The sequence below is a fragment of the Theobroma umbraticum genome, unplaced genomic scaffold (genome assembly GCF_002168275.2).
Source record: "Theobroma umbraticum cultivar Fairchild unplaced genomic scaffold, ASM216827v3 scaffold_20.0, whole genome shotgun sequence".
Taxonomy (NCBI): Eukaryota; Viridiplantae; Streptophyta; class Magnoliopsida; order Malvales; family Malvaceae; genus Theobroma; species Theobroma umbraticum.
This window is the reverse complement of record NW_018397266.1, coordinates 2,197,507-2,217,090: the sequence shown is the minus strand read 5'-3', so window position 1 is coordinate 2,217,090 and position 19,584 is coordinate 2,197,507. Positions and strand designations below refer to the sequence as shown.

Below are 19,584 nucleotides of genomic sequence, written 5' to 3'. Positions count from 1 at the left end.
GAGTTTTTCATTTATTTTACACATAAAATCTGAGGATAAATACATAAATCCTTTATCTCCTTGGGCGAGCAACAGTGCAAGAAATTGGAGAACAGGCTTTAGTCCAAGCCCTTAGTCAAACTTGCAATGAGAAGTTGGAGAACAGACTTAAGCGTGGAGGGATTGAGCCCGACGGTAAGGACAAGTAGAAGAAATCTTGGAAAAAGGGTGATAGTACAAGAAAGAAGAGGGCGACAACCAAACAGGGTGATAGGAAAGGGATGGCGGGTCTCACGGGGAACATGGAGCATGCAGGAACATTGGGGGTAAAGGAGGGTCACAAGGAACGGTTGAGAATTTAAAAGAGAGGCCTCAAAGAGAAATTCTGATTTCAGAGCCGACACTAGGATCGAGCTATGATGCTATTCTGATTCAAGAGGAGGAGGGCAGAGTAATTGGAGAGGCGTCGAAGTCAAGCGTACAGAAGGATGGAAAGATCTAGATTAAGTTGGGTTGCCAAAAATTGCAAAGTCTTTAAACCAGGGTCCGCATTGCGAAGGAGAAGGAAGCTACGCATCATGAACGTGCTCAATGGTGACAGCAGAGAAGTGCCACTCCTATCTGATAATTCGATCTCAGACAAGGATATCGTGCCCCCTACCTTGCTTACTTTGAAAGAGGTTGAAGATACATGGGAAGTCACGTCCAAGCAGGGACTGATTGTTTAGAACAGTAAAGGATCAATGATCAAGGACGAAATGCAAAGGGAAAGGACAAATTAGGGGTTGCAGCAGTCTTTGTTCTTCAAGATTCGCGCACGACGCCATAATCTTTGGCAGAACTCAAGTTTGATAAGGTAACTAATGTCAAGAGAATTTTGAGACGCTTTCAAGTATCTATTAGGCATGAGTCGACAAGATCTCATTTGATAGTTATGTAAGTGACTTTTGGATCTTAATTCATTTCATTTTCTTACGTATGAAATGTTGTGCTTTGATACTATTTATAATGATTTAGATTAAGGATGTTAAATTGGTTATTGATGAGATCTCCAAAGAAAATTTTTTGGGTAAAGAAAAAATGGTAAATTCTAGATGACAAATGATTGCATTTATTTATCAATATGTATATATTTTATGGGTTGTGTTTGAAATCGTGATGCTTATCTTCTAGTATTCAGCCGTATTATAATTATTGGCAATACGATGTCTCCACCAGTCACGCATGTCCAACTAAATACCCATCAACTTGTGGTCAAATAATAATACTAAAAGAACCTACTTTTTCTAATTCTAAAAAATTAGTTGACTTTTCCTCTTAAATTGTCAAAATATATATATTATTACCGACACCATTATATCCATCGTGTAAAGGCAAATTATACAAATATTTAAATTAGATTTCTCTATCAAAATCGTCAGATTTTTTTATTAAAAATAATCAAATAAAAGTTAAGATAATTAAATTGATAAATTGAAAAAAAAAGTTGTTAAATTGGTCAAGTAATCAAAATTTAAATAATTTTTATACTTTATTTAATTAATATGTTTTTTAATTAAATTATTAATAAGTATTAATCAAATTTTGTATGTAGATCAATATAGTATTTTTAACTGATTATTTACATATTGTTGATTATTGGTGTTTATTTTCGATCGGAAGATCCTATAAACTTAATCTAAGAAATATTAAATGCTTTGTGCCCGATTAGTGATAATCAGAACTACCAATGTTTAGAAAATATAAATAAGATTAAGGGTGAGGAAGATTCATTAATAGGAAACATAAAATATTTGATGAACTCAAAATTTTGATACTAAAAATCTAATAACAAGTTAAAATATTTCGATATTAAGGAAAAAAAGTTCTCATTTAAAATTATTGAGAAAAAAATTAAACTAATTATCCTTATATTTTATGATAATAGGAACATATATATATATATATATCCTCCACTTTAATTTAACAAAATATAAATATGAAGGAATTTTGTACTAGTTGCCCTTAGATTTCATGATAACGTACCCACCAATGATGGCTAGCTATGTGAATAAACTTGGGGAAAGATTTGAGCTAATAAATAACTTCAAATCGTTCTCCACTAGCTTTCTATATGTTTTGTCCCCTAAAATTGGTAAATACACACTTGTCATCATCTATGCACTAGCTAGGGATGTAAGTGCAGCCTATAGAGAAGGAAAGAAGGAACTTCCAAGCAATCTTCTTAAATTATTAAATTTACGAAATTTAAGTGGTTGAAATAGATTCGGCAAATTTTTTACAAAGAATATCAAAACATGGAACAAGATTAAAGATCTTTGGATAGGTGGATTATGTTATAACAGCAAGTATTAAGTATTTTGGTAAAAAAAAATGAGTTTAGTCCCATAAACAGACAAATTGGACAGTAATTTAGTTGAATAAGAGGATGTGTTTAGAAAATTAGATCGAATTTATAAGAAAATATTTGACCTATTAATAGTGTATAACTTTTATATATTATCAAATCACTAAATATTGACACTTCATTAATAAGATATTATTTTAAAAAATTAAATATTGATATGTCGTTTTGAAATCTTATTAATTTGAAAGAAATAAAACGTAGATCCTATTTTTTTTATCTCATTAATGAGATGTCAATACATCAAATATTAATCCTGAATTTATTCCATTCTCTATAGTACATATCCTTACCTAAGATAGTCTTTCAACTCATACTTGAAATGTATTTTGTATGGGTAGGTGCATAAAGGGTTGGCTTTGAGTCTTGGATTTGGCACTCTTGAGGGAGTTCCAAGGTCGTCATTTCTTACGTTGCCAAGTAGAGGGACCGCAAATTCATAGTGGAAAAATATTGGACATTAATTAAAAAATTACAAAGAAATCATACACCAAGTAAAATGAATTATTAAAGTCGTGACTGACCTCTTAACCTAAAAAGAAAGGTCAACAAGCTTTTGGTAAATATGTAAACAATCAAACACCACAAATCGCTTTTCACTTTACTAATTAAAACAACCTTTTACTTAATTATCATAAGACATATTTATAGAATAATTCTCAAAAGGCCACCTTCCCAATCTAGTCTAATATTCAACAATAAATGAATAAAATAAATAGTAAGTAAGCAAAGTTTAGTTAGTGGAAGACCCATGCGTGCCATTGTCACACGCCTAGAAAAAGAAAAACCCTTTGGCTTTGATTGAGAAAAGTTATATAGTAAAAAGCAAAGTTGGGGATAGGACAACAACAAGAACAACAGCTTCCACTTTGTTAATGGAAGGAGCTTGTTGTATATCTTATTATTGGTTGGGCACCGGTTTATGTCTAATCCGCCTAATTATTCGTGCGTTTATATGTATGTATGAACTTAATTATATTCACCTACAATGTTTGGAAGCAAAGGTGCCAAATCTTTTTACTTAAAAAATTTTGGGAATTGACATCCATGATTCATTCACTATATTTTATTCAAATCAGGAGCACAGGCAGCCAAGTTTCTCCCCTGTTGGCCGGGAGAGAAGCTTCATGGCCATTGGAAAATGGTTTTCTTCAGCCCCACGTTTCCATTTCAGTTGGCTTTGCTTCTCCTTAACTATGGTATTCGGGGAGAATGAGTATGGAGAGAGAGAGAAGAGACGTGAAAGAAAGGGATGAAATATGGATCACCTTAGGTTGGACCCATGCTAGAACGTGGCCAATAACTGGCCACGAGTACGTAGGAAGAAATGAAAGACGGTAGTAGAGGTTTAGAGAGTGAGAGCGAGACATTCTGAAACAGTTCAACGAAGAAAGAAGAGCAAGGTTATTGGAAATCATATTGTTTTAAAAAGTTTTTGAATTATTTTTAAAAAAATTATATTATGTTAAATCAAATTTATATATTTTAAATTTAAATTAAATAAATATTTATAATTAATTAATTATTTTAATTAAATTATTATTTATTATTTTTATATTCAGATGACGTTGATATAATATTGACGTTAAGAATGAAATATTATGTTATTATGTTATCATACTACAATAATATACCATGTTATGTTAATATAGATAGTAATCAAAAGTTATTATATAGTAATAATTTTTCTTAATTTCATCAAAGATCATGGCAAAAAGGCTTAATGGTTTTCATTCTCAAATCAAACATTGAATTTTTTGACTCAATAAAGAGACCGTTGTACCATTATGTTATCAATCCATTGATGAAAACGACCACTTTAGTACCATGCAGTGGTGAAAAGAATGGGGGCTAGTAGGGTTTTCATGCTTTCAAAAATCTTAAAATTTCATAATATTTTTTTAAAAAAAAATTTTAATTTTTTTTATAATAAATTTTTTTGTTTGGTAAAATACCAAATAGCAATTAATCAATAATTAATTTTAATAGATTTAGGGGTTAAAGTAAAACTTATTGTAGTAAAATTATTCTCCAAACCTCACTACTCCAAAGCTCCACGATCGACCCACCTCTTAGTTGCCTTCTGACTTTGTTATTGGTGCCATGTTATGTCGTGTTAGTGTAAATGCATAATTGTGTCAATTTTGATGGACCTATGGAATTTTATACAAATTGTGATAAAATGAAAATGATTTTTTTAATTTGCTTTAATAATATCTTAATAGTCATATTATCTTTCAAAAAATCTATTGATATATGTAAATTTTTGTTGGATTTGGTATTAGAAATTGAAATGTAAATTACAATTCTATAGCTTGCATATTAGAACTAAATATTATTAAAAATATAAATTTATAAAATAAAAGTCATTGAATCAATCCTCTTATGAAAAGAAATATATGGGATCAACATTAATTAAATTAAGGATTAAGGATTCACAAATTGATTCACCATTAAAATTTTTGCGAATTGGTCAATAATTCTAATTTTAAGAAAAATTAATAAATTAAAAATAAGTAAATTTTCCTTGCACGCATAATTTGATTTCTCTCACGTAAATATAAATGATCAAACAAGTGTATTATAAGATTCACATGCCATTTCATGTGACTAATTTTCGTGTGAGAAGAAAACAGTATACTGAAAATAGGCTCACCCGTTATAAATTCTTATCGAAACTAGTCTATGAAATTTTAAAAGCTTAAAGTTAAAGATTAATGTAAGATGGTGCACTATTTTCTATGTAAGGGAACTAATAGAATGTGATAGTGGGCCATTGGCCCATATGTAGTGGGCTTGATCATAGGTTGGATTGTTGTTGCATAAAAGCCGGGCTGGTGGGTCGCCGATCCGAACTAAAAAAATCGTAATTTGCTGGCGTACGGTCTCGACTGAACTCGGCCGTAAGCGCCCACGCTCCCTGTGTCTCCTTTTTTTTTATTGTGAATTTCCCTTTGGGTTTCGCTAGGAAATTTCATCCTTGATCAGGAAAACAATGTCAATGGTATTTCAATTTCCAAATTTCAACGTAAGCTGAATCTAGATTCCATTAAAAAAGGTTCCAAAAATGACAGAAAAACCACCTCCAAAGCCAGTGACACCTCAGGACTGGGAATCCTTAGTGGAAGACTTCCAACACGGCGGTGCTCGTTGCGAGAAATGGAGTTCCCTTTCCCCGTCACTCGCCGAACTCGCCCTTTCTTCCATCGTCAAAAAGGAATTCCCTTTCAAAATCCCCCTCGTCATCTTCCTCGACGAATTCTCCCACGTCTTGTTCCCCCCAAATTCCCTCTCTCTCCTTGTGGACCGTCTGGTCGAAACCCTCCGCACCATCGTCCAATCCCCAATCGACGGCGTCCACATCACCTACGCTTTGAAAGAACAAATGATGGTTTCAGCGACCTCAATTTTGATCTCAACGAATTCCGTCGAAACCGTTGAGGTTCGGTTAACGGAAGCCGTGGTGGAACTTTTGCTGGCGGTTATCAACCGGCCGAACCATGGATCGGACCGCCACGCTCGTGCCATTGCCTGTGAATGTTTACGCGAATTAGAAAATTCTTACCCTTGTTTGCTCTCTGATATCGCTGGTCATTTATGGAGTTTATGCCAAAGCGAGCGAACTCACGCTTCGCAGAGTTACATTCTGTTGTTTACCACAGTAATCTATAGTATTGTGAATCGAAAGTTGAGTATTTCTATTTTGAATACTTCTGTTCCTTTAATACCATTTAATTTACCGCAATGGATTTTAGGATCGGAAAAGGAGGGGTTAGGGTTGAATTATAAGGAATTGAGAAGAGCCATGGCGTTTTTACTGGAATGGCCGCAGGTTTTTACTCCTTGTGGAATGATGGTTTTCATGGGGATGGTAATGCCACTTGCAGTAGCTTTGGATTTGCAGCCTTCTATGCTGAAAGTTCAGTTTTTCGGGATGATTTATTCTTTTGATCCTGTATTGTGTCATGTTGTTTTGATTTTGTATTCTCGTTTTGCTGAGGCGTTTAGTGAACAGGAGAGAGAGATTGTGAGAAGACTTTTGTTGGTTTCGTTGGAAACGCAGCATTTTTTGGTGTTTCGCTTGCTTTCGGTGCATTGGTTGATGGGTTTATTGAATGGATTGATGGTGAATGGAGGAAATGTGGAGAATAAGAAGTCGATTGTTGAGATGGGTTTCATGTTTTATCCAAGTGTGTTCGATCCACTTTCCTTGAAAGCTTTGAAGCTTGATCTACTTGCTCTTTGTTCTGTTTGTATTGACTCATTGAAACCTCAGAGTGTTTCAGATATGATCATAGGGGACGGGAATTCAGTGGTGAAACTGTTTCAAGATGGTATAGTATCTGTTTCAGCTTTCAAGTGGTTGCCTCCTTGGAGCACAGAAACTGTAGTGGCATTCCGCACCTTACATAAGTTTTTGATAGGTGCATCATCTCATGTTGATGCTGATCCTTCAACCACTACTGTACTCATGGAATCTGCCATCTTTAATTTTCTAAAGGTATTTATTTTTTCTTTAACCTTCCTCTTTTAGCCGTACTCCTAATTCTAAACCTTCTGATTATTCTTGACTTGGAAAAGTATTGAGCCATTTGGTGCTTTATAAAAATGATAAGAAATTACAAGTTAAACCGTTAACTTTAAATGAAAATGAATAGATATGCTGGTCTGTACTTGCACAATCTTTTATAGAATAGCACTTGTCTGTTTTGTACTGCAAATATATATACATATGTACATGTGTACATACATTTATGTATGTACATATAAATGTATGTATAGTTCTTACCTCTCTAAATAAATCATAAATACTGAAGTTGCAGACTTCAACATCTCTTCAGTGGGACTAGATATTGATCTAGGTCAGTAAAAATGCCTTGACAAGTCTAATTTACATCTATTTAACACACACGACATTCATTAACTGTAATCTTTCTCTGAAATAGATAATCCTGTAGATTCTGTAATTGTTTGGATGGCGCTTTATGGGGCACTCGAAAGAAGGATTCAAAACTAGAGGACTTGAAGCTTATGTTTTATCTGCTCCTAACTAGCAATGAAAAAAACAATACTTCCTATGCTGATGTTTGCAACTTCTTTTGTTCAGGGGATGCTGGTTGACATGATACTGGAGTGTCAGAGGTTGGTCCCTGTCATTGTTGCTTTTGTTGACCGTTTGTTAGGCTGCCAAAAGCATCATTGGTTGGGAGAGCGCCTGCTTCAAACAGTCGATGAGAATCTGCATCCAAGAGTCATAATTGATTATAGACTAGTTTCGTACTTTCTAATATTTGACAGAATTGCTGAAAATCAAACAGTACCTCCTCGTAGGTTGTTGGACCTGCTAACCAAGTTCATGGCTTTCCTTGTTGAGAAACATGGCCCTGATACTGGTGGGAAATCTTGGTCTCAGGGTAGTAAGGTCCTTGGCATTTGCAGAACCATGCTGACTCACCATCAGAGCTCTAGATTGTTCCTTGGACTATCTCGTCTCCTTGCATTCACCTGCCTTTACTTCCCTGATTTAGAGGTCCGTGATCATGCAAGGTATGATGAAGGGAATGTCTTTGCTTTTTGCTTTTAACTTTTCCATTCCTCTTAAAATTATCTGCAGTTTCCTGTCAAACTTACAGGAAAACTGGAAAAGGAATGATCTAAACAATAAGGAATCTCAAGAAGAGATATATAAGCATTATTATCTGAGGATTTGATTATTTCCCATTATGTCATTTTACAGGATCTACCTGAGGATGCTGATTTGTGTACCCGGAGTGAAGCTTAGAGGCATGCTAAACCTTGGAGAGCAACTCCTTGGTATTTCCCGCTCACCTCATTCTGGTTCATTTTTCAGCGTGCCCTCTCCTCGACATTATCAGGATCTCAAGAAATCCAGGAACATCTCATCCTATATCCATCTTGAGCGGATGATACCGCTACTTGTCAAACAGTCTTGGTCATTGTCTCTATTACCTTTAGGTTTTGGGAGTAACAAAAAGGATTTTTCTGGTGGTATCAGGGATAGTGAAGCCTCAACAGATGAAAGAGAGCTTGATGCCAATATTCAACTTCAGACTATATCAGAAGATGAGAGAATGGATAAACCACAGGTTCCACTCTATGTGATGGATTCAAAAGTTTCAGAGATTTTAGGGATATTGAGGAGACATTTCTCCTGCATTCCTGATTTTAGATGTATGCCGGGGCTTAAGGTCAAAATTCCATGCAATTTGAGATTTGATTCAGAGCATTTCAATCATGTATGGGGAGGTGAGTCCCCTAAAAGTGGGTTACATGGAGTAGATGCCTCCCCTGCCATATATGCAACCGTGTTGAAATTTTCATCACCAGCTCCATATGGGTCTATTCCATCATGTCACATACCTTTCCTTGTTGGTCAACCTCCTGTGAGTGATTATTTCCCTGGTGAAACTGCTTCATTAGACATCATTTCTACACACAATGGTTCTGGTGAAGAAGAAATCTATAAAGCTCCTGTGATAATTGAACTGGAACCATGTGAGCCAACACCTGGTCTGGTTGACGTTTTCATTGAAACAAATGGGGAAGATGGTCAGATCATCTCTGGTCAGCTGCAGAGTATTACTGTAGGCATAGAAGACTTGTTTCTCAAGGCTATTGCCCCCTCAGACATGCTAGAAGATGTATTACCTGATTATTACACAGACTTGTTCAATGCTTTGTGGGATGCTTGTGGTACTACTTCCAACACTGGGCGAGAGGCTTTCCCCCTGAAGGGAGGCAAGGGGTTTGCAGCAGTCAATGGAACCCGATCAGTGAAGCTGCTTGAGATTCCTGCAGTCTCTTTAATTCGTGCTACTGAGCATTATCTGGCACCATTTGTTGTAAGTGTGAGTGGCGAGCGTCTTGTTAACATGGTCAAGGATGGAGGAATTATCAGGGACATTGTATGGAAAGATGAGGCCTTTGGTCCTTTGCTTGATGCCACCACCTCAGTTGCTGAATTAGACAGAACGCCGCTCCATCTTACTTTCACTGGAAATGAAGACGAGAGGGAAAGTCAGTTGAATATCAGCAAAAGAAGTATGGGTTGCATTCACATATTGATATTCCTTCCCCCTATGTTCCATCTCCTGTTCCAAATGGAAGTAAGTGATGTTTCAACTTTAGTTCGGATTAGAACTGATCACTGGCCATGCTTAGCTTACATTGATGATTATTTGGAGGCATTATTTCTGTCATAGAAGGAAACACGGAACCACCTTTGTTAGAGAAACTTTTTCATACGTTCTTGTTCATGTAATTTCTGAGATTATTAGGAATTTTGTCCTTGATTCTTTTGTCACAGTTTATGAGGAAGGAGGGGAACTTTTTGCACCCGTCTGTATACTGTTTTAGGGAAAATACCGCAGCAAGGAATCCCAGGACCTTGTATTCTTTTCCATGTATCAAAATTTTGTTAGATATTTTTAGTAACTGGGTTCATAATCATGTAAGCTATAATTCTTTGTTTGCAACAACTGCAAATTTATATTCATAAAATCACGATGGAGAGTGTATCCTCCTCTCATATTTTGCAACTTGCCATCCTTTTTTCTTCTGCTGCCAAGCTTGACGATCTGTTAATGATGTTCCAAAATATTGTCATATCAATGCAGTTGCTTACACCTTAAGGGTGTCTTTAATGGGTTGCATTTACATCACCCAAGAATTGAATTTCCTCGTAAATTAATGCCAATAAAGATTTTGGTCTTCCACAAATGTTTTAAGTTGCGAGGAACTTTTTTATGGTATTAGACTTATAATAAAAGGGTTAATATTTGATGCACTAACAATGTATAGTTTTTACACACTATCAGCTCATCAAACTATAACACTTTATTAATGAGATAAAATAAAAAAATTTTATGAATTAAAAATTAAAAATTAAAAAAGTATATAATAATTAATTAAACAAAAAAATTTCACTTTTCTATCTCTCAGATAGTATTTTTCTTGTTCTCATCTTTATCTCTCTCCAACTCCATCATCTTCTTCCCCTCTTCCTTCTTCCATTAAAATTAAGTTTTGTAAAATTTTACCACTTCAAGAGAAATTTTTAGATTCTTTTTTTTCTTTTTTTTGGGTTGATATTTGATGCATTGATAGTGTATAGTTTTTATACACTATGAGCTCATCAAAATATGACACTTCATTAATGAGGTAGAATAAAAAATCTTTAAGGACTAAAAATTAAATATTAAAAAGTTTATAATAATTAATTAAACAAAATGAGATGGCATATTTTGGTGAACTATGTCAGTGCATCAAATATAAATCCATAATAAAATATAACCATTTCATTTTCTTAAAGAAAGTAATACTAACAACAAAATTAAAAAGGAAATCTTTTTAGAAAAAATATAAAAAAAAAAGCATCTATGTACAAGTGAACAAAGAATTAAATTTTTACACAATAAAAGAGTAAAATTGACTTTCAGTTTGCATGGTTAAGTTTATAGTTTAGCTGCTACATATTTTAACTTGAGTTAAATACAATTGTTAAATTAAATTTCAAACCCTAACGGTAAAACCCCCCCGATCTTGATGTTGGCTATATATGAAATTAAGCTAATTTATGGACCAATTTGAACTTTAATGCTTATGAACTTAAGAATGTGCCTTTTAAAAAAAAAAGATGTGCCTGTGTCTATAGCGAAATGATTATGAAATATATGGGTATGCAAAGGCCCAAGATGATATTGCATTCCTTTGTCACCTAAATGATGTGCGTATGTTTGGCACACGAATGAATGATATAGTGTAATTGCTAAGCACTTAGATGAATATGGTACTTAAGTAAATTATACTAAGTATGGTTGATATGTTATGTGATATAGAGTATGATTGAGAATTTGAAGTTTTATGACAAATATATGTCTTGATGACGAGTATAACATGGTGAAATGAGATGATTATTGAAAGATAATGTATTGAGAACCTAAAGGAATGAATTTGAATGGTTAAATTCGTGAAGAATTGAAATTTAAGTATGATCTATTGATAGATATTCATGGTCTATCGATAGATGAAAAATAGAGGGAAAGAAATGTAGACGTCGAAAACCATCTATTGATAGATTCCCGGTAACTCTCAATAAATGTCCATACGGGAGTCAAGGCGTCTAAGCCATCACAATGAGAAAGAGAGCAAGCGAGAGTGGGAGTGAGAGACTAAGAGAGGATTGGGTTAAACGGCTATGGCATAGCTCTTTCGGACATTGGAGATCGAAAAAACCTTGGACAAACCAACAGATTTCAAAACACATGGAAAGAATGGAACCCAAGAGTCAATCAAAACGTTGATCTTTGGCGAGAAAGTGTCCATTCTATCTTTGTGGGTAACCTTAGCCCAAATGTTTCTTAGATTGAAGTCAAAAACTGGATCAAACCATTTGGGAGAGCCATGGATGTTTTTGTCAAAAGAGGGAATAACAAAGACGAAGGCTTCTTTGCCTTTGTATGATTCATGGACAAACATGAGATGTTCAAGCAAGCGGCTCTGAAAAAGAAGATAGCAATTTGGCCAGGTGGGGAGAGAACTCATAATGTCTAAAAGCAATATGCACGAACATATGGAAAATCATTTAAGAAGGTGTTAAAAGGGGAAAATTTCCTTTCATTGCACTTTTCGAGGATAAATCCAGCAGTGAAGCATGAACCTTCAAAAGAGGTTGGACCAAAACTGGAAAGCAACATGTTAGAAGTTTGGTTCGACTTGGGACTAAAAGGGAAAAGATGGAATGGATGACCCATAGTACAGTTGGCAAACTAAAGGGGAAATTTGGGTTGTGGAACATTTAGGAAAAGTTGGGTAAAATCGGAATAGTGGTGGAATTGAGAATCCTCAAAGAACGCACTGTGGTGGTAACCTTTTGTGGAAAAGATGAGATGGAAACACTTAGTGAGCTCTATTGGGATGAATTAAGACATGTTTCATTCAATTGATACCATTTAAAAAAGAAAGAGTTGGCGTAATGAAGGAGGTTTGGTTAAATGTACAGAACATTCCATGGTATTTATGGCATGAGTATCTTTTCAGGGTGTTACGTGATAAATGGGGGAGATTCATTATGACTGATGAATCCACCAATTGCAAATGCAAGTTTGATCGACCTCGTGTATTGGTGGAGGTGGAAGACCTTTCACGTATCCCCTTAGTGACCAAGCTCCACATTGATGGCCTAACTGTCTATGTTCAATCCTAGGTAGAGAAAGAGAATAAAACACACAAGGGGGGAGTGGGGGTCTGGCAGTGAATCAAAATGATAAGAAGACTTTAACTACAGCGATGTAAGCTCAAAAAGCATATGACTACCAGAAGGTAAGACCAATGCAGAAAGTGGTGGAGAACTAGAGGACATGCTACAATTCTGATATATGTGTGAAGTCAACCTCTAGTCAATAGAATTCAAATTAAAAAGATAAAGATCAAGGGACAAAATGTAGAGACATTCGATCAAATAAGGATAGAGGCTGAGTGTCTTAAGGGGATTGAGATTGCAGAAGAGATTTTCCTTTATAGAAAAGGTAAGGAACCTTGTATTGTGGAGCTCGAAGATGACAAGCATAATAGTTCTGTAAGGAATGTTTAGGGGAGGAACAGTGTTAAGGCTTTTGGGACAAATGTGAAGGTGCAGCTTTAAAAGGGTGAAAGTTCTTTTAGGCCTCAAAGGTCGAAACTCCTTTCTCATATAATGGTTCACATTTCTAAAAATGCACTATATCAAACTTGGAATATAAGTCTTATTCCTAGGTGCTGAGAAATTAAGTCCTCAAGTAAACATGATACGACCTATCGACAGGATAAAAGGCAAAAAGAATGTGAACGCCTAAATGGAAAAGTCTCCATGGTGAATGGGGGACCTAATAATCTGAGTAAATGTGCTTTGATGACTGGACTCATGTTGAATGCTATGGACATTATGAGGGAGGTCCAAGTCCAAAGCAAGTTGGGAAAGAAGTCTGATGAACAGGGTCACAAGATGGAAAAGACAAAGAATCTTTTAAGTTTGGATAAACAGATGGGGGAAAATATGGCAGGGGAGAACAAAGATCACAATAACACTTGGGACGACAATATCCCACTCGCAACGTTTGTTAGTTAGGTTAGGAGATTTCGAAGTAAAAATGAGGGTAGAATTAACAAATTAATGAGAGGAAGGAAGTTAGGGATTCGTAGAGCGAAAACTAAAAAACTTAAAGACATGGAGGACAACAAAGTTGATGGTTCAAGGATTTAGGTAAAGCGACTGGTTAGCAATCCAAGACTATGGGACTAGAAGGAATTCACAGTGACTTTCATCATCAAGCTATAGTGGTTAGGGATGGAAATAAGGTAAATAATGGTGGTGCAAGTCCATGCAAAAAAGCTAAAGTTCAAGTGTTGGAGGTAGAGAGGCTGATTAGTAGGCATGAACCTAAAGTCAAAAGTCATATCGGAGAAGTATTGAATTAACGAATTGCTCGTAGAAAATAAGTTAAGGTGATGTTTCAAATTGACTGTGAAAGAATAAGAAGTGCTAAGATGGAATCGAGGTAGACAGTGGTGGCACGTAGGTTACAAATGGTGTGCAAAAGGAAAAGGCAGTTGAACATAAACGGAGACTGAGGCAAGCCATTTTACAAAGTCTGAACGAAGGATCTAGTAAAGTGCTAACACAAACGAGTAGGATAAATACTAATGTTGATAACAGGATCAAGTTTATCTACGAAGAGGCAGAAGTAAATAGTGAGGTTGCAACTACATTGGGGTTAATATTCATAGATAGCCTGAGAGTGGTAACAGTGGGATTTTTAAGACTTGAAAGAGAAATGTTGGAAGAAAGCTCAAGCTGAGCTTATTAAGTTTTTGCATCTTTAGGGGTAAGTTCTTGAACCATATGCATCTACTTACTTGAAATGTTAGGGGTTTGGGTAAACAAGAGAAAAAGGAGGCATTTAGGAACTTGATAAGTAAGGTCAAATTGTGTGTAGTTTATTTGCAAAATCTAAGTTAAAAAAGGTGAACAGTAAAACATATAATATTATTAGGGGAAAGGGTAATACAAAAAGCTTTATAGGGAATTTAATGGAGTGTCAGAGGGTATCATCTCTTTGTAGTAAAAGAATTTTATTATTGTCACTAATAGTTTTGTATTCAGAAATTATGTTCTGATTGTAGATAGCTTGAATAATGACAATTGGGAATACGGTTTTGGCAATGTTTATGCACCAGCTTATGGTAAGGCTAAAGAGGAATTGTGGGAAGACCTTGCACAAAGAATAAGTAGTTTGGACGTTCTTTACTGCCTTAAAGAAGACTTTAATGTAGTTTTGAATGCAGAAGAGAGATTGGGGGCTATTCCGATGAGAAAAAGATTGAATCTTTCTAGAGATTGTCAATGATGTAGGTTGGATTGATCTTCCATTGGGTGGCAGCAAGTTTACTCGGTGCAATAATCGTAAAGAGAAATATTAAGTTTTTCCATGCCTTCGTTTCTGCTAGAAAACAGAGGAATGCCATTAATAGATTAATGGTGAATGATTTGGTTGTGGAGGATTCGCAAGTGATAGAGCGTGATGTTGTTCAATACTTTGAAAATCTCTATAAACATAGATTGGTTCTCAAGTTAAGGGATTGAAATGTGGACCTTAAGACTCTATCAAAAAGCTCGATTGTTTCTTTAAATAGTCTTTTTACGAAAGAATAGTTAAAAAAGCTATTTTCAACTGTGATGGGAACAAAGCACTAGGGCGCAATGGATTTAATCTTAACTTTTTTAAGATGCAGTGGCTAAAAATGAAAGATTCAGAGATGAAATTCTTGTTGAATTTCTATACCAGTGGTGAGCTTGATGATAGAATTAATCCTTCATTAGTTACTCTTATCCCTAAATGCACTAATCCCGCCTCTTTAAATGAGTATCAATTAATTAGCTTAATGGGACATATGTACAAGATGGTGGCTAAGGTTTTGGCTAATCGGATTAGAATGGTAATTGGAGAAGCTGTAAGATCTAGTCAGTTTGCATTCATTAAAGGAAAATAGATCATTGATTGCACTCTCATTGCTAATGAATTAATGGATTGTATGCAAAAAAGCAAAGAGGGAGGTGTTTTTTTTTAAATTGATTATGAGAAGGCGTATGACAGTGTTGACTAGGGCTTATTGGACTTTGTTCTTTATAAGATGGGCTTTGGGTGAAGATGGAGGAAGTGAATTAGTTTCTATATTAACTCTACAGCGGTCTCAATTCTGGGTAATGATTTTTTTACCAAATATGTCAAAATGAAGAGAGATCTTCATCAAGCTTATCCGCTGTCTCTTTTTCTATTCAACCTTGTGGTTGAAGCTTTTAGTGCTTTAATGAACAAAGTAGTGGATATTGGCCTATGTAAGGGTGTTGTGGTTGGGGGTAACAAGCTTTCAATTTCTCACCTTTAATACGCTGATGACACTATGATCTTTAACCTCTTTAATAAGGATTGTGTTCTGAACATTAAAAGGGTGCTATGTTGCTTCCAAGTTATCTCAAGCCTTAAAATTAATTTTAAGAAAAGTAACTTGTATAGTATCATGGTAAAGAGTAAGGAGGAAACCTGGGTTAGTATGATCCTTTGTCGAGTTGGTAGTCTTCTTTTTGAATTATCTTGGCCTCCCTTTTAAGGCTAAACACCATTCTATCAATATATGGAAACTTGTGGTTGAGAGATTTTGAGTCAAGACTCATGAGGTGGAAATCTATATTACTTTTTACTGGTGGTGGAGTTACTCTCATCAGATAAGTTCTTGCTAGTTTTCCAATGTACTTCATGTCACTCTTTGAGATGCCGATAGGTGTTAAGAAGGAACTTGATAGAATTCAAAGATAGTTTTTATGGAACGACTTATATGGGAAAAGGTATATTCATTGGCTTGATAAAGATTCCGTTTGCAACTTGAAGGATGGGGGAAGACTTGGTTTATTTGAGCACTGATTAAAGAATAGAGCTTTGCTGAATAAATGGATTTAGAGGTATAGTGAGGAAAAAAAGAATATATGGCATTTTGTCATTTTTGCCAAAAATGAGGGGAATGATTGGAGTCTTACTCCACATGTGTCGGGTGGTAGAGGACCATCCTCCATGTGAAAAATCATTATTAACCCACTTACCACTTCAGGGAGATATGCTTCTTTGTTGTGTGTAGGTATTGGCTTCTCTGTGAAGAATGGTGACAATATACGATTTTGGGAGGATGAAGGGATCGATGGCATCACCCAAAGGATTAAGATCCCTAAAATCTTTGCTTTAGAAACCAATATGACCGAAACAATTGAAGAGTTGGTACATGGCAAAATTTAGGTTGGCATTGGTAAATGAAGCTTAGGAAAGCGATTTTTGATTGGGAAAAAGATATTTGGGACTAGTTTATGATGTGTTTGGATTCTATGCACCTGGCCAAAGAGGCCAAGGATAAACTTGTGTAGAAATTTACTCCCAAAATGCCATTACTTGGATCTCTAACCCTAAAACAGCACCTTGGAGGTTGAAAAATTTGATGTTTCACATTAAAACTCTCTTAGGTAAGGTGAACAGATGAAAGGTTAATCACACCCTTATATCCAGTAATAAAGTGGTTGATAAACTTGCTAAACAGAGAGTGGATAGAACTAATGATCTACCGCAAATTTTTCGTCATGAATGATTTTGTGAATATGTTGGAATGGCACTATTATCTTGTTACAAAGACCAGAACTGACACTTTATGCTTGTGGTGCTTTTTCATGACTAGTCAAGGGTTTGTAAGACTAGGAAACAGGCTTGATGATTGTGTTTGTTATTCTTGCCGATTTATGTCCCTTGCTATGTGCTGTTGAGTGTTGGTTTGGTTCTTTGTGTTCCTTGAATGGGACCTCGTCTTTTTTGTATTGCTCATTAGGATAGTACAAGGTTCTTTTTGCTCACCAATACGTTTCTTATATCCATTCTAACCATGTAAAGATATGGATTTGCTCTTTTGTTTTTGGGCACTTCCATTTTATATTATATAAAATTGAATGTTAAAGAAAGAAAAAGATGTCCACACAAGAGTAAAAGAAGGACAGTTGAAGGATATCTATTGATAAAGTCTAGGTAACTATCGATAGATAGCCACTTGAAAATGAATTGAAAGCAACAAGGATATGATTTATCGATATATGTTCAAAGACGATCAATAGATGAACGTCTAGGAATGATGATCAAGAGAATGTGGTAAAATCTATCGATAAATTCCCAGAAACTATCAATAAGTTGGACCATGAGAATGAAAAAAAGTGTACAAGATGACATCTATCGATAGACTCGAAAATCCATCGATAGATGAGGGGCTAAAAGATAAAATCCATGAAAGATCTATCGATAGATGCATGTTATCTATTATTAGCTTCATATAAACTTACAAAATAAAAAAGGCTTTGGGCAGTCCGCCCATTTAGAAAATAAAGGAGAAACAAGAGCCTTTTGTTGCCTTTTGATTCCCATGTCCCATATTGGAAATTTAAAGCTTGGAGAAGGCATTTTGAGGCTAGAAAATCAATCTAGAGGTAAGATTAAAGCCTTTGACTGATTAATTTTCAATTTAAATGGTTTATAATGTAAAAATCCTATGTTTTAGCTTTAGTGACTGTGTGTGTAGAGTGTTGCTGAGAATTTGGGATTTAAAGTGAGCCAAATCAGTAACTAAGCTAAAGATTAAGCCCATTGTTGGAGAATTTAAAGGATTTGAGCATAGTATGTTGATTTGCTATAGATTGAGCAATTTTGAAAGTTAGAAATAATTTGAAAGCTAGAGTTTAGCTATGAAATAGAGACTAATGACATGAATAATGATGATTATGCATTTATTGATTGTTAGATTTCTATGGGAGTAAGAATGCTATCCAAATACTAAATTGCGTGGATTACAGCTGAGGCATCGTTGAGCTACAAGCAGAAGGTTGATAGAGGGACACCTAGAGTGTCAAAGTGAGTAAGGATTTTTATGAACTAGGAGCATGATGCCTAAGTGTGCATATATGCTCCCAATGATAGTATGAATGTTATGTGTTATGTATGTTTAGAAATGTTGTGTTTAGACTAGCATATGCTATGAAAGTCATGTGAATTGCCTCGAAGGATTGTACCTAAGCTAAGTAAAGTAATGCGCTTATAATTATGCTTCTGAGATGAAATTAAAGTACGATGTTTGGTGTTCTAGGAATGAACTACATGCTAGCACCATGATTAATGATTATGATAATGTGATGATACAATTAAATTAATGATGATATGATGAGATTATGGTATGAATATGTATAATCGATTATGTCATGATGAAATGTACGATCCATCCGTGGATGATTTCGAATAATGATGTGATATGAGCTTGAGTGAATCTCCCCTTGTGACTATGACTTTAGCCTACAGGGATGGTGGTTTCATCTGGCCTATAATTGCCGCCTGTAGTGCTATGATACCATCCATTGAGAATACTCTAAATGATGACTGTTTTTCGCCAATTGTTTCGGCACTAAACATAACATGATGATGCTATGTTGTCTGTCAATTGACCACCGTACGTGATTATTATATCCAGGGATAACCACTCTATGATATGATGTTATGACTACGTAATGGCAAGCCTTAAGATGTGAAAATATGAACTGTGTTATGCTATGCTTATGAATTATGATGAATATAAAGGCTTGAGGTAAGAGCCATACTTGTATGTCAAACGAAAATGATGCAATGCAAACTTTATGGAGTTTTAAGGATTTTAACATCAATGTGAGCGCCTATGAGGTAAGTATACCAGTCATGTATATAAAAGACCCTATGGTCAGTCGATTTATATGATGGACAAGGCCGATAAATGGTTTGGATGATAAGTTTGGTAAGGTACTGCAAGAATAGACTACCATACCCTTGTTTGCTAAATACATATATGTAAACAATGTAGTATGACTGCCATGATAATGATAAAAGGTTCATGACAGGTGATGTCTGACCTGTTTCATTGTGCATATGTTTCATCGGCTGTAATGTATTTACGTTGGACAATGTGTTATCACTATCCCTGCACATTTACTTTCGATTTTATACTCCCACTCACTAAGTATTAATCTGACTCACCCCTTTGATTGTCTTATGTAGATAAATAAACATCGAAATTCGAGTGGCTTAGCATTGTTGTCTAGACAA

The 19,584-nt window shown here is 35.2% G+C and overlaps 1 protein-coding gene across 1 annotated transcript; it reads left to right on the top strand.

Annotated features, from left to right (window-relative positions):
* Window positions 1-5,263: 5,263 nt before the first annotated feature.
* LOC110423011 (AP-5 complex subunit beta-like protein) lies at window positions 5,264-10,047 on the top strand. The gene is made up of 3 exons (XM_021437097.2): window positions 5,264-6,884; window positions 7,491-7,930; window positions 8,121-10,047. Exons 1-3 carry the CDS (start codon window positions 5,451-5,453, stop codon window positions 9,604-9,606), a joined length of 3,360 nt encoding a protein of 1,119 aa, XP_021292772.1. The 5' UTR covers window positions 5,264-5,450; the 3' UTR covers window positions 9,607-10,047.
* Window positions 10,048-19,584: the final 9,537 nt, after the last annotated feature.

Excerpts from the sequence above, each read along its gene's own strand:
- LOC110423011 (XM_021437097.2), top strand. The coding sequence starts at position 5,451 with ATGACAGAAAAACCACCTCCAAAGCCAGTGACACCTCAGGACTGGGAA. Across the intron at positions 6,885-7,490 it reads CCATCTTTAATTTTCTAAAG|GGGATGCTGGTTGACATGAT; the intron begins GTATTTATTTTT and ends TCTTTTGTTCAG. Across the intron at positions 7,931-8,120 it reads GAGGTCCGTGATCATGCAAG|GATCTACCTGAGGATGCTGA; the intron begins GTATGATGAAGG and ends GTCATTTTACAG.